At 42.5% G+C, this 16225-nt stretch overlaps 1 protein-coding gene across 1 annotated transcript in view; it reads right to left on the bottom strand.

Annotated features, from left to right (window-relative positions):
- EPAS1 (endothelial PAS domain protein 1) overlaps nt 1-15219 on the bottom strand; it is a 77707-nt gene extending 62488 nt beyond the window's left edge. The window contains exon 1 of the mRNA XM_064648406.1: nt 14924-15219. Within this exon, the coding sequence (XP_064504476.1) occupies nt 14924-14949 (26 nt within the window). The 5' untranslated portion in view covers nt 14950-15219. The remainder of the gene's footprint in view (nt 1-14923) is intronic.
- Between the last annotated feature and the right edge of the window lie 1006 nt (nt 15220-16225).

Raw genomic sequence — 16225 nt, 5'->3', positions numbered from 1 at the left:
AAGCAAGGAAATATTATGCAAGACCACAGGAAGTCAGAGGAGACAGCATTCTGGGCAGGCCTGGCAAGGAGTCTGTGTGAACTTCAGCTAACAAGCAAAGCTCGGTCATTGGCGCCAAATTCAGCAGAGAACATTCCCAGTGCTGCAAAGGATAACACTCCCCATGCTTTTGCCAATGGGCTAAATTCCAGGACGCCATGTACCTGATGAAATGCAGATAAACCCGGGTCTTACTTTTCACCAAGTTTTCACTTATTTTTAAAATTTGAGGCATATTTTGGGCCAACACTTGTTAGAAGTGGCAAATGGTTTGTTTTCATGGCTTTGCTAACAGATCACTTGTTCTTACACTGTCTGTAATTTCAACTACAATAAGTGACCTACAAAGAAAACATTTGGCTGAAGCCTCATTTTTTCCATGCATCTTGCCCATCTCTACCTCAAGGCTCTCTGCTAATAGGATATGAGGCTTATGGATTCCTTTTCCCTTGGCATTTTGGAATGACCTCAGAAAATGCACTTGGCACAAAAAGATGACACCCACCTTGCACATAACTACACTATTTTAGTCTGCTTCCATGTCAAAAGTAATTGTTTGGGGGTTGGCCTTTTCTTTCATTTCTGAGAATTACCTCACCCAGGTCCCACTTGGAGAAGAAATTCATTAAAATGCAGCAAAATTGGTTTTCAAAATGACTGAAAAAATTTGCCTTAATCTGATAAACATTCATCATCTTGCAATGAGTTCAGAGAAGTTTTATGCTTTGTTCCAAGATTCACCTTTAAAACATCAATGATAAGATGTTGGAGGTGGAAATCCATTTTGAGGTTCACACACACATGCTGCCAAATAAGAAGCACAGCATGCAAAGTCTTACACAACACAAAACAATTACCAATTGTGATGAGAGTAGACAAAGCGTTCTCAAGAGAATCTATTTTATGTTTGTAATCACCCTCAAAAAACACACAATAGCGCTCTCCTTCCAGCAAATACATAATACAAACAAAACCCAAACAGTAGTACTGCCTTGGCTGAGGGAAGTGATTCTGAGAAGTCTAAGAGATCTCAAGTAGATACTGATTGCCAACGCCAATGAACCAATTTTAAAAGTTTTCGTCATTTTCACTGCTTACGGGAACAGAAAACATATGCAACTCCTAACAAGAGATTCCTGCCTTCAACCCAGTCTGCACACGAAAAGGTTCCCACAACATACTGCTTTTGCAAAAATAATTAAACAAGCACTGCAACAACACAGGAAAGTGAAAATGTTAGTGGTGACAATGCCTTCATTGTTACTGCCAGTATAACAATGCCCAAAATTAATCATGACCCTGACAATCAACACCAAGGCACACACAGTTGGACCTCTCCAACCAAAACAGATCTTTCTACAGCCGGATTCAGAGTTATGGCTGTTGAGAAGTGCAGTTGTTTCTCCAGTTGAAGTCAGCAATTCCTGTCCAGCAGAAAGAAGTCCAGCTGCACTTCTCAGGGCCTGAGTCAAGCATACACTGGTGGTTTTCATGTGGCCAGTCTAAAACACCTCACAGTATCGAGTGTTAGTATTAATCACAGTTGCACAGCAGTTTCTTCATCCAAAACGAGTAAGGCCTAAGCACACAGAAACACTCAGAAATTCCCAGGGTAAGGAACAGCATTCTATCTCTATCTATTTCTACTAAACAGCAAGGCAAATATCTCACAGTAAGTTTTTAAACACCACAAGGGTTAACTAGTGAACCACGCTACGAAAACAACAAGCTGTTTTTCCAACAAGGGCACCAGGAAAAACACATTTCTCCAGATTCTGCAGGCTCCCGGTGGATCCTGGTACCTGTGGCACAGCAAGCTGAAAGCCTGTAGCTGGCTGGCACCTGGACTTCTTCAGCCACAGAAGGCTCTCGTCTCTACAGGGGAACGCGCTTGTGCTGCAATTTTCCCTCAAAGCCATCACAACACCTATTCTCAGGTATTTAATATTCTTGAGATCTTTACAGCTCTGTCAGAAATGGAGACAGAGACACACTGAAAACATGTAAACCTTAAGAAAACAAGCTAGCAGAGGATAATTCATCTAATCACTGTCTCATCATTTGTTAAAATTTCTTTTGATTACTGCATTTCCAAGTAGTTCACCGAGCCAAAATCCTTCTCCAAACTTCCTATATGCAATTCATATTCAGCTACAACAAACTATAATATACCTACCATCACAAGCAGTAAAGCATTTACTTTCCTCAGGGTGGAGGGGGAGATGTTTTGACTCTCAACAGCAAGTACATCTCTAGGTTGAGGCCTTCCCTTTATTTTCCTTCAATACAGTGATTTCATATTCCACAGCTTCACTGTATGTCCTAAAACATCTCCTGGTATGAGAGCAAACTAAATACTTTCAAAATAGAGTGCACTGAAATAGATTTGCCCACCAAATATTTCCTTCTTAGAAATGTGAATCAGAGCTGACTTCCTATACAAGTAACAGTATAAGAACAGATGCTTACTCTGCTTTCCTCATATCTTACTGTTTGACCATTTAATTTGCTTAATCCACCAGCTAAGAGAAGTAGAACCCAAGTGAAACCATCATGAAACTCCCTTTTAAGAGGATAAAGGTTCATACCACACACAGCTGACATCATATTTTCCTCAAAGGTATTTTCACAAAGCCGTAACCAGAGGTCTCAGGCAGAAACTGAACCCCATTTTGATCAAAGTTCTAGACATTATGAAGCTGGAGGGTTTTTTGGTACAAAAGCCAGAGTACTTCATCTGCTAAATAAGGAACAAACAGAAACTAAGAAACCCTCCCAACAGGAGCATACAGCTCAACACACAAATGACTCGGTAAGCTCATTCCACGGCTGTAACCTACCCGAAATGTAATACAACATGAAATCATTTTATGTTTGCAATGTATTCATCACATGACTCCTTCCAAAGGAATGCTCTATAATGACTTCACGTTGGCACGATTTCTTCTTAAAGGTTTTAACAGGTCAGGCAACCGGCATTCTTCCTCTTTCACCTCTGCTCCACTTTAGCCATCACTGCACCTGAAAACCTTACTGTGACCTGCAATGCAGACTTTGCTCCCTGCTCACTTCATTCTCCAGGCTGAAAGAGCACTGAAAAGTCACTACTTTTTGAGTAAGCACCATTGGCTGTCATCCACCTCCTTTAAAATGAATTTTTTAAAAAAGTATCAGAAAGCAATAGTGGTGGTCACTGTGGTTCATTGCTTCATAATTGCCCTTAGAGAAGCTAAAATTTAGTTATACCATGCTTACAGTGACATTTAGTTTTAGGGGGCAGGAGATGTTGTCCTAAGATTTAGCAGGCAAAGGGAAAGAAGCGGTGCTATACAGGTAACAAAGATTCTTTCATTATCTTCTTCAGGGCCTGGGCATACAGTATGCAAAGCCGCCAATAAAGGTTGGTATAAAATGTTAGGGTTTTCTCAGTGTTTCTTCTTTACACTGAAGAATGTGCCTGCTCCATCTTCAGGCCAACCCTGCCACTCATATGCAGGAGAAGCCTTAACTGAATGAAGATTCACAGGCTGTGTGAAGGAGGTTGTGAATGCTGACCTCTAAACCGATGTCACATGAACCCCGCATATCAGCACCGCTTTACTTTCTTACAGCTCTCAGTTCAAAGAAACTGAGAGCAAATGATTGCCGGCTGAAACCCTACTGAACTCCGCATCTGCAGAAAAGACTGGTTTTGGTATGACGGTCAAACCCTCCTTTTCATTCTTATTGCCCTGTGGGTTGCTCACCTGCCTGCTCTGTGATGAAATCTGAAAGAATAAGGGGTTTTATCATCTCCCACATGCTTTCAGGGTGTTGCAATCCTTCGCCGCCACCGCCGCCAACACCACCCCATCTCCTCAATTGCTTGGGGCGGCTGAATTGCACACGGATCTTATATGACAGGAGGGACAAATTCAAAGGTGAAGCAAGCGAAGGCGTAGGTCACCCATCAGGACATGGGTGTAACCTACATATTGAGGAATAATACGGAGCAGTGCAGTAAAGAAAGCAATTAACCAGGCAATATAAGAGTGAGAGATAACCAAACTCCTTCCATTTGAGAACCCCCTGCTACAGTATTTTCAAGTTAGGTTTATCACACAAGCTTTTTGCCGACACATCTACAGCATTGTCTTAGGCATAGAAAGTCCCTACCTTAAAAAGTTTACAGTCTATTTTAAATAAATAAGACAGACAAAGGGTGGAAGGAAGGATATACTGCCATCCCAGTTTTCCAGACTGGGGATCAAGGATAACTACAGCGATCAGTCACACTGTCCAGGCTACATTACCAACCCAATGTCCCAAGCACCCAGCAAGACAAAGAGCCAGGCCAAGCAAAAAGGGCTTTCAGGGAGTGTGTGGAGGGGAAAGGAGACAGGAGAATCAGCTGCACAGGCAAGACCCACTTGCTGAAGCTGCTGTTCAGCAGCTAGGTCAGTTACCAGACACAGCTTTCACAGCCAGCTCTACTGAGAGTGGCGAACAAGTTCAAGAGATAGAATCCAAAACATGATTTTATTCAGCTTCACTACATTTTGGCCCAGGTCCTCATGCCAGAGAGGCTTTGTTCAGGCCAGTCGTGCAGTTGACAAACAAAAGTAGGGTTGGGGGGCTGGTTTTTCTTAAATGAGAAATAATGGCTGTTTCGAAACACCTGCATTATGTTTCCCTCAAGATATCTGCACTTGCTTCTATTTCATTTTCAAGCCAGCACATGCCTAAGCGAACAGGATAGTCCCCTTTTGTGAATCACTGGGAACATAAACTCGGCTTTGCTGTTATGTAAAAGCCAGTAGAAGCGTTAAGACAACTTAACGCTAAGACAACTGAGCACAGAAAGGATGTGGCCATAAAAATGTTCCTCTGATTAGTAATGGCAATAAACACATCCTTCAAATCATTTAGAGGGGAAAAACCAAGAACTAGATATATTAACACTAACTGATAATCTTACAGCTGCAGCACAAAAACAGCCCACCCGCAGCTGAACCAAGCTGTGTTCCCTCGGTCAAACAACAAATCTTCCTCCCAACCACTCACAGAGAAGCGCTGCATGAAGCAATAAAGGGGGTCAACACCCCCCAAACATCTACCTTTCCTTAAAAGTGTAAGTAATACTATTTTGTTAAGACCAAGCATCATGATCTGCCTTGGCTAGATGGGGTATTGGTTTCCTCCTCTGCAAGCAAAGGTTATCCATCTCAAGTGCAAGAACTGGCGAATTCCAACTCTCTGCATTCTCTGAAATACACGAGTCAGCTTAAAGGACAACGGGAAATGGGTCTTCCAGGTCAATATGGGGATAACTGGAAGAAGTAAACCAAGAGCCACATTTGTCATGGATTTCCTTTGCAACAGAGAAGGAATGGGAAAATCCAGGGACAGATAAAAGCCAGCAGTAAGCAAAGCCCTGCTGCTCCTTCAAAGACAGCTCTTTCCTTCATATGAAGGCAACAGGGTATTCCAAAATGCTAACTCCTTCCCAAAGGCTCTCCCCCTTCAGTGAATTAGACAAATGCAGCTTTCCTAGAAGAAATCATCTAGCAGAAGCTGTACAGAAAAAATACCATAAGCATTTTCACCAATGTCCAACCTTCTCTCACAAGTTATGAAACACGCCAGCAGCAACTGAGACCTTAAAAAATAAAAAATCCTGGAGTGGAGTATAGCTATGATTGGTCATCAGGTTTGTATTCCAGAGAAATACTGCCTAAGGAGCCATGGCATGATAAAGCCATTTAATGCTGAACTTCTCACACATCCGTGTATGATGCTGACACTCCATAGATCATTCCAAAACCATTTTGGTTCTAAACTTCCCATCAGCTTTAACTCAATACCCTCCATAAATACCTAATAGTCTGCAGATACAGTTATTGTCATCAGCTGATGACTATGTTATTTTATTATAATGGCATATGAAAATCTAACCAGCCACAACAGGACATATAATCTCAGAAGATACTCTGGTATTTGCAACAAGTTTTGGACATAAATTGTACAGACAGCTAAAAGCTTGGTACATTCCTGGAAACATTCCCCATTTACAAATGTAGATATACAGAGTGGGGTGGTTTTTAAATGTCACAAAGATCTTTGAAGTAGTGAGACAACAAGTACCCAATAACACCAAGAATTTACTGGTAGAGAGGGTGATATGATTGTGAAAGAAGGCACAGGCCTTATAGACCAACACAAGAACATCCCAAACACAATGGCTGAATAGAGTTGCTTTGTAGTTTATCATACAAATGCAAGTGCAAATGACTACAACTGTGATACTAAGAGTTTAAGCACCTTTTTATGGCAGTAAATACCTTAGATATGCTAATGGTGAAACAAAACACAAGGAATGTTCTTTAAAGCTTCCACCACCTTTATAAAAACTTCCACCACCTTTATAAAAACTTCCACCACCTTTATAAAAACTGCCTAATAACCATCCCACTTCATACTTCCTTCAAGCTTGTTACCAAAGTAAATATTTATCTTACGAGCACATGAATATATCTTAAAGGAAAAATACTATAGAGTAACTTTTGAACAACATTAGAAAACTTGCACCAAAATTATCAGCTCTTAATGGATTTTTCCCATGTAGATTAAAAAAGTTCATAAGGCATCTGACACTAAATTAGCACCAGCTTTCCCTTTTAAGAAGGGAAGAACAATAGGGCACATTTTTAAGATTTCATACAACCTATTCAGCCCATTGTATTTGCTTCTTAAACTGAAGTCATTCAGCAAACCACCCTCTGTGTCCTAAGTTATAAATATATATAAAATAAGGATTCAGCAGCTGACTACCTAAAAAACCCACAGGTACTGGACCAAAGGCGAATATCACCTGGGATAACTATATTTCAAGATATTATTATACCTGTTAGTTAAAGCAATAGCTTTTGTGGGAAAGGCAAACATTTCTCTCTCTCACCATACATAGGCAGGTTTTCAAGAACATGTCTTTTGAGAACAACTTAGAAATTCTGCAACATGCTGTTTTCATCTCTCCCATATTTTGTCTTTCTTGTTTGTCATATCAGGAGCCAGTGAGGTGGGCCAGGGGTTATGGAGGGCCTTTATTGCTATGTTTTCAATTATACTACTGTCTTTAAAGAGCTGTTCACATAACCAAAGCTAGAGAAGACCTTTGCCATCATCAAGTCACACTTCCTGCCTAACCCAATCCAAAGACAACTAAGTATCTTCATCAGATCTGGTAACTTGTTTAAGCGATTGCAGTTTTTGAAAGATTGTGACTCTTTTGATTTCAAGGCCTCAAGTGATGAAGCCCTCATGACTAGTGTAAAAGGAGTACCTAATATCTTGGTTTAGCAGATAAAGACTTCTCCTAAAAGGAAGACAGGAACTTGACTGAGGTCAAGGCACCATGTATGTGTCTTGTGGATTTCAGTAAAACAAAGAAGATCTGGAAAAAAGCCCAGCTGAGTCAAACACCAGAAAAGAAAGGAGGGAAGGAGGGAAAAAAGAGAAAAAAATCTTTACATTAAAAAGAGACTAATAATTACTTAAGTTTCATTCAAATGAAATTTAAAACATCTGATTTTCAATTAACAATGTAGGGCAACACAGGAAAGCGTATAAAAATGAATCCAAATCTAAAATGTTTCACCAATCTCCAAATGTTTTGACAATTTCTCAATCCAATCCCTTCATTTTAGCAGTATAGCTAAAACTAGAACACTAGCTCTTGTTTCCTTGTGCTCTGGAAAATTATTTTCCAAGAAAATATTTATTTTTGCAGAAAATATTCAGTCTACCAACTGCATCTGCAGCTCAGTAACCCATTGTTCAAAACTTGCACCTTATATCTTACCTTCATTTGCCTAACTCTAACCAAATGTATTTTTATATATTAGATAATGTGTAATAAATATTTACAATAGATTAAGTTCACGTTTCAGTAGTTCCAAATAGTTTCTAAATGATCCTGGTAATCTTATTGCACATATACCTTCAGACAGACTGTTTGCTATCAAGTGCCATAAGTCACACCCACATGATTCATCCATTAGGAGAGCTCCTCAATTACAAAAACCCAAAAAACAACCAAAACCCAAACCAACGACAAAAAAAAAAAAAAACAAACAACAAAACCAAACAAACCCCACCACACACAACCCTACCCATATCACTTCTAATTTTAGCTTTTCCTTAGATAACACAATTTCCTGAAAGAGAAGGAGACTGCTCACATTGATCTAGCTCCAAAATGTTACTGTAAAAGTATTGTTAATTGTAGAAGTAGTTGAACACACAGTATTTCATATTCAAACATAAAGGGATGTTGCAGTGCTTCAGCCTTCTGTTCTGCTTGGGATGCAGGGAAGGAGATGAAAGCAACAGGGCATGACTAATTTTGGAGGGGGGGGTGGAATGAGGCAGGCAAGAGAGTGCACTCTGCACTCATGAGTTTTCTATAGGGATAAAAAAAAAAAAGAGTAAGGCAACCCACTAGTCCTAAGGCCGGGCATTCACCTGTATCTCCCACAGCTGTGGCTACGGCTCCAGCTTCCAGGGATAGCCTCCAGGCCAAAAGCAACAAGATATCCAAAACTTAAACTGGTTGTGGGCACTGCAGAAAGCAGATTATTTTTTTTTAATTCAAAGAAACTTCAGGTAGGTCTGACAGCAGCCCAGATAAATAAAAAATAGCATCATCTGCCCACCACCTATTGCATAAATACATCCGTCATTTTACAGATCTGAAGGTCTGAAGCAGATACTTGTGGAAGAATCATCATTCTGTTAAGCTTACTTTTATTTTGGTACACTGCAAAATAAGCACTCATTTATAGAGAAAATGGTGACCTAATCACCACTACACCTAGCTGGGCAAAAATAGCTGAGGAGATGTATTTGTTGCTTCGAGTTATCTTAAGATCATGGCAGGACAATGACTGTTAAACTTATATAGTAAAAAACCAAGCAAACAAATCCCAGCCAAATCCCTTAAATGGCCATAGTCAGTTGTTCTCTCCCTCACAATCCTGCTTTACAATCTGTCCAAATTCTAGCCTGGAGGTTTCATTCATGCAGGTCACCGCTGGGATTTAGGGACATGCCTCAAGAAGTAAGAACCAGAGGAGCAGTCAGGCTAAACCAAGATGCAGTTTGAGACACATTTCTTGTTGGAAACACCAATAAGTTGTTGAAATCTCTTTGGAAAACAGTTTGGCCTCATGGATACTCCACAAATACTTGAGATTAAAACATATGCTACTTAATGTTTGCTTGAAAGCAAATCACTGTTTAAATACATACACAGCAGAATGAAGAAGCTTGGGGGATGGTTCAACATATTTGTATTAGGAATGAAAACCACTAAGGAGCTGTATTATCCTGGTTTTGTCCCACTTGAGAGCAGGACCAAAATAACAAAGTGTTTTTTCCTCCTGCCCAGATGCACAGAACTTGTTCATAAAGCTGTAATAAGCCAGTATTAATCGTGCACCCACAGGCTAACATAAAGCATGTGTAAAGTTTCTGAATTTTTCAGACAATCTTCTTGGAGGCAACACCCTAAACATTCCCCTAAATCAAAGAAACCTGCTGATTCCACATATTAGCACACAGAGGAAGGGTCAAGACCAGGGCACATCTTCAACTGAAGATCAGACGTAAAAATTCAACTAAAGCAACTTTGCTTCTGGTCTGGCAACACATTTGATGAGTTTCCATAGAATAGAATATTTAATATTTGCTATATCATGTAATGCAATGGACAGAGAAGCCTAATGGAGATGATATCCAACCCCAAACTCTTTGTAATAACAGTCAAGTAAATTAAATTAAAAGTCTAACTGTTTTCAGGCCTAAATATGCCCATTTAATCAGAATTTATTATGGCAGATTTTGTTTCAGCTAAATTTTCTAAGCCTAAATAAAGTCACAGAGGAAAGAACCAAAATCATAATTAGATTTGAGCTCAAGAAGTAAAGAGCATAATTAAATGAGTTACTTGGGAACATTATTTATCAGCCAATTGGCTTACTGTACTTCATTAAGCTACTTTCCAAATGCACAGTAAAATAGTTTTCCATTTTACATACTTCAGGAGTCTTCATGAAAAGTAGCCCTGTAAATTTAAGAAAGAAGTTAATCTTTCTTAAATAAACAGTCAAGATCTTTATCCTCAGCCTTTATTATATTGCCTTTAAAGCAAATGGAGCACAAGAATGATAAATGAGAAAAAAACCTGCCAGCTGCATAATATCCATACTTGCACTTTCTCTTAAGAGAAGTGTTCTCTCAACCTTGTGCGAGCTACTAGGAATAAACTTATAACTAATAAGATATATATGCCACTGAATATGAATATTGGAGTAATTAACACAATAGCATTTCACAAATAGTTTTAGAGGAATAAATCCATTTCATGCATCTAAATTATTTTTAAATACAACGTGCCTTTGTATTGTTCATTCTCTTACTCTAATGTTCATCCTATTTCTCAGTTTTCAAAAATACCCATTTGAAAATACTAGCAAAAAGTTCAATGCTTGAAGTTTTCTTCCCCCACCACACCTAGCAGCAGCTCCCTGCTTGGAACCTGAAAACTAAAATCCTTAACGTTTATGAATCCGTCATAGTAAGAAATATTATAGAAAGACAGAAGGATGCATTATTGATACTCATGATGGGTCTCCTGAATTTTGCAGTATAAACAAAAAACTTGTATTAGTGGAGTACCTCCAGTATGCAAGGCAAGAGAAATAAAGTGTTCACAAGTAGGCCAGGTTGCCAAGTCAGAGCACAGCCCAACCTCTGCTGCATGCCATTGCAGGCAAAGGGAGACATGGGGGCAGGAACGCAGCCTGACGTTCCTCATTCCTGTATCCTTGGGCCACCCTCTGGTAGAAAAGCCCTCTCCACATCTGTAGAAATGCAGAAAGGGCAGTGAATGCAGAAAGCAGAAGGGGTGAAACCAAAGTATGATAAGTATGACCGGCCAGGATCATTCAAGATGACCTGCAAGCAATGAAGTTTCTGTATTTGTGGTGCTGAAACGTTAAGATCAAATTGCTTATTGTTAACATGCCCTAAGCACATGTTAAACAGCCAATTTCAACTTATTGATCACCAGGAATTCAGGAAATTACAGCTCCTTTTGATAACTCCAAATAGGAAAAACTGCAGGGGCAGATGTTGACATAGAAGCAAACAAAGTAAACTAAATATGTGGGCTATGCACAGGAAGATGTTGAGCAATAACAAATCTTGAACAATTTTTTTACGAAGTTGAGTAATCTATGAAAAAAATCTGCAAAGGAAAAGTGTTCAAAGCTCAATAATTATAAGCTGAAATGCATAAAGTGAGGTTTACAAGAGTATAAGGAACAACCTATATTGGCAAGAGAATGGACGAGATCGTCTATTCCACCACAGTCACAGAATAACAGGCAATAGGTAATATACCTGGCAACAGGGACATAGGTTAAAACAGAAAATACACTAGGTAGAACAAAACTGAGACAGTACACTTCCTGAAAATTGCAGTTTAACACCTTGGCACATCCAAATGCTCCCATTTCCTGGCATCCAAATTACATCCATTAAGAGCAAACTACTACCTGAGCTCTGGAGAGCTGTGCCATCAGGACGGTTTCCTCATCCTGAGGAGGAACGGCCAAGAGTGACCTCAGCTTGGCAGAGCTATTCTCCTGACAGAAAGGTCAGTGAAAATTGAGGCACAAAGTGTCTCATTAGAGGGGCTCAACATCAAATAAAGCCCAAAGTGAAAGGTAATTGAAAACAGTCAATTACCTAGACAATAACTGGGAGCAATTCTGTTTCTTTACTATCTGGACCAGAAGACCTTAAACACATTAATATAACACTACATAGTTAGGATCACAAAACAGTACTGCATGGGGACCACTAGCACAGAAACACCCTGAGCTGCAAAACTGGTTTATTTTTCATACAACTGGAAAACAAGCACCGAAATCCCCAAGTAACAAAACAACTGAAAAGGTGAAGCCAAATGACGTGTCCTTCTCAGCCACACTTAACTTGTCCCGAGCCTGGTTTCAAACCTCAAAAAAATACACTGCTGTCCATCCAGAACAGTTAGTTTAATATACCATCCTTTCCTAACAAAATAACTATATCCTGCAAACAATTAAAAAATATGATGACTAAATAATTAAAAAACACACCAAGATATTCTACCATACTGCTCTAATTACATTGAGACCTATGTACTATTTGTCATTGTACTCCACAGTGATCATAGATATTTCCTCCTTAGCTTTTACTATTTTGCTAAAATGCGTTATACCCTTTTATTCCTCCTGTTCCCAGTTTCTAATTACTGGCATTCTAAGAAAGTATTTATTACCGTGTAGATAATGATTTTTTAAAAAATTAAGTTAAAAGAATAATCATATTAATCTCAGCTCTGTATCTTGGACTAACTCTAAATGTGGGAAATCAGTTTCTTGAAAGTGCTATAACATTGGTTCCAAATAAAGCAACTGCTCTTTTCTATTGACAAACAGAGCTTCGAATGAGAACCTGAGGATGCTCTTCAAATTAAATGGATTATTAAGAGAATCAAATATTATCTTCCATAGAGCATTTATTTAATAGTAAAGAGAACTGTTCCTCTAAACATATGTTCCAGAGCTGCCTAGAAATCTGGTAAACTAGATTACCCATAACACCCCTACCACCTTTTCTCTGTGAAACTGATTTATAAATGCCATTAGCAAGTCAAGTTAAGAGTTCCTAGCTACATATCTGGATAGAGATCAACCAAATAATACAACAACTGTTGAACTCAAGGCAATAAACCTATTCTATAATAGTACTGGAAAATTAAGAAAGAAAAACATCTTGCTTCAATAGGCTACATAGGGTATGTTCCCATTAGGGACATCCACATGCACACTGACAGGGAGGCACAAGCGAGCTGTCTGAAATCCCTCGTATGACACTCTCCCAGTTCTTTCACAAACACTAATTTACGCAACAATCCCATGAGCCAGATAATAACTAGCCTACTTCTGAGAGAAACAGAAAAACTGTCACTGAATGCCACAATACTTAAAATCAGTGACAGGATCGGGATTAGGGTTCAGACTTCAGTCCCACGAAGTTTGTGTCATATTTCCACAAAGCACCTCAGTGTACTGTCCTACAAGATTAGACAGCATTAGATCCCTCACTGTGCTTGAAAATGAGAGGCTAAAACTGAAGAGATTAAGAATGCTCCATTAAAATGAGGTGATACAATGAATGCAATGTATTTCCAATATGTACACTACTTCATTCTTATCATTCGTTATAAACTATAACACATTTTTATAACTACACACTGTGTAGTTATATAGTAGTATGTGTAGTTTTATATCACACTGTGGTAGAATTTTTTACTCTCTTTTTCAACATAGGAAGACACAAAATGTGTGTATATTTTATACCCTGCACAGAAGATTGATACCTAGAACAAAATACACTTGAGGCAATTGTTTAACCTTAATACATTAATGTTTGATAAACTGAGAACTACATGGAAAATGTATGATTTATACTACACTACCTCCTCTATTACATTGTCATAGAGTGACTCAGTAAAAAAGAAGCTATTACAAAAATAAAAACACCAGTGTTTAAAGTTTACTGCATCATCGACTGGATAGAATGCATAACAACACAAAATTCTTAGTCTGTAAATCACATAGTTTATGAACAGAATGTAGAGCCAGAACAGCAACCTGTGCTGATAGTGAAGTCATTCTTGTGACTGCCTGCTATATAAAACAGACTGAATAAATATGCTGGTATGAGACTTCATGGACCTTTATTCACTTGCTTAGCTTTCCCCATCTCAGCGCCCTCGCTCATCCACAGGGAACGTTTATAGCTTTGGAGCAACAAGTAGATACTTCACTTAATCTCCACCTATAATTTCTGCGTTACGGATTGTTGAGTTTTATTTTTACGGTCATTCTGAAGAACCAGGAGGAAAACGCACTCTTTAATGCAAGTACGAAACCACTAGTGCGTTATTTTGATTCCCTCTGAAAGAGTCGTTATGGCAGTGTGGGAATGCCTAGATTTACATCCTTCTCGAAGGGCAGCGACAGACGAAGCGCTGGGCACTCCTGGAGCTCTCGGCCTTGCGGGAAAACCCGCTGACAGCTGAGGCGCTCCACGAACCACGGGAGATGCGAGTTCTCCGCGCACCGCGTCCAGCGTCTCGGGCTGGAGCGAGGAGGTGTCAAAACCTAGTAGCTTTATACAACTTGTAAGTGTTTACAAAGCCTGTCAATTACATCCACACGACGTCAATTATGAAACATGTTTTGCTAAGGGTGCTGCTACCTTCAAACCCCCCGTCCTCAGCTAGAAAACCAATTTCCTAATAACTCAGTCCTCGCTGGTATCAAGCCCTGCCACAGCGTACACTAACTACGGTCATCCCGCACGGGCAGGCTGGCCCTGCCTGCCAGGTGCACCTGCCCGCAGCCTCCGCCGGGCCCAGCCGGGCTGGGACGCTCGGGACGTGCCGCCCGCGGTGCCGCCCGGCGGGGGCAGCTCCCCGGGGCAGGCGCTCCCCGGCTCGGCGGGGCCCGGACGGAGCGCGGGCTGCCCCGCTGCTCCGCTGCCCCTCTGCCCGCGCGGGCTGGGCGAACCAACACCAGCTCCCTCCGCAGCTGGTCCTCGCGAAGGCTCCGGGTCGAGCCCTCGCACAGGAGCCGCGGCGGGGGGAGGCGAGGCCGCGCCGCCCCGCCGGCAGTGCCGCCCTCGGTGCCCGCCCGCGGGGAGTCCCGCGGCCGCAGGGGGCAGCCAGAGGAGGAAGAGGAGGACGCAGCGGCCCGAGCAGCCCGGCGCCTCGCCCGCGGCCCCTCACCTTTTCTTCTCCTTGTCAGCTGTCATCGCGGCGGCTGTGCCGGCTCCTGCGCCGCCTCTCGGGCCGGGGCGCGCTCAGCACCTGCCCGCGGGACGCAGGGGCTCCGCGGGCGGCGGCGGGCGGGGGTCGGGGTCCGGTTCGGCCGGGTCGCCCCCGAGGCGGGCGTACAGTCTCAGGACACTGCCGAGGATTGTACGGCCCGCCCGGGGGAGGCGACGGCGGCTGCTGCTGCGGGGCAGGAGCGGCGCGGCGACGGGGCTGTACAGCTCGGCGCCGCCCGCAGAAAGTTCTCACTTTAAACCTTGGGCCGCCGCCGGCCGCGGGGGCAGGGCCGGCCCCCTCCGCCCCGGCCCCGGCTCGGCCCGGCCCGGCCCCGCCGCCGCCGCCGCGCCCGCCAATGGGGGCCGGCGGGGCGCCCCGGGCTCCCCGCCCCCAGCACCGGCCCGGCCGGGGGTCAGCGGGGCCGCCCCCGCCCCGCCGGCACCGCGGGGAGCGCGCCCGCGGGCACCGGGTGCCGTCCCATCCGCCGCTGTTTTGCTAGTTATCTTCTAGTTATTTAACTTTTTAGTTATTTAGTATGTTTTCTAGTTATTTAACTTTTTTTTTTTTTTTTCTGAGAGGTCTTTTCCCCGGTGTCTCCGCGCCAGTGCGGTCCGGGGGGCGCCGCGGCACCTGCCCGGCCGGCGCGGAGCCGCTGCGGGGCTGCCCCGGCGCCGGGCGCTACTCCCGCAAGCGGGGAGCGGCCCCGTCTTCGCCCCCTGGAGCATCCCCCGTTCAGTGCGAGGCAGGGGGGTGTTGAAAAAAATAAATTTAACTTAAAATTAAGAAAATAAAACCCATAGGGACCGCGCGGGCTGGGGGAGAGGCCCGGAAGCCATCCCCGGCGTGCGGGACCGCCCTGCCCCGGCCCCGCTCGGCCCCGGTCATGCACGGAGAGGAGAGAGCGTGACAGCGGCGGCGGGCACAGGGATGTGCAGAGGAGGAGGAGGGGGGGCTGCACTTTTGCCTCCCTGATGGGACTTCCTTCCTATCCCTGTTTTTTCGATTTTATTTTCTATGTCATATTGTACATTTCGGCTCAGGCACTTTTAAAACTCCTGGTGTTGACACACGGTGAAGCGAGTCTCTGGCAAGTGCCAAAGCCCATCTCATGCTAGCACCTGCTATGGCTTGCTGCAGTTAAGTTAAATGTAAATAATAATAAAAAAGAACCCTCACTTTGATTTCTGTTTATTTTACACCAAAGCAACTAGCGTTTCTAGACAAGGGATTACTAGAATTTTTCTGATCTTGTCTTTCATC

The sequence above is a fragment of the Pseudopipra pipra genome, chromosome 3 (genome assembly GCF_036250125.1).
Source record: "Pseudopipra pipra isolate bDixPip1 chromosome 3, bDixPip1.hap1, whole genome shotgun sequence".
In the NCBI taxonomy this organism is placed as follows: Eukaryota; Metazoa; Chordata; class Aves; order Passeriformes; family Pipridae; genus Pseudopipra; species Pseudopipra pipra.
Note: the sequence above shows the minus strand (reverse complement) of the source record. Positions and strands in the feature narration are given on the sequence as shown.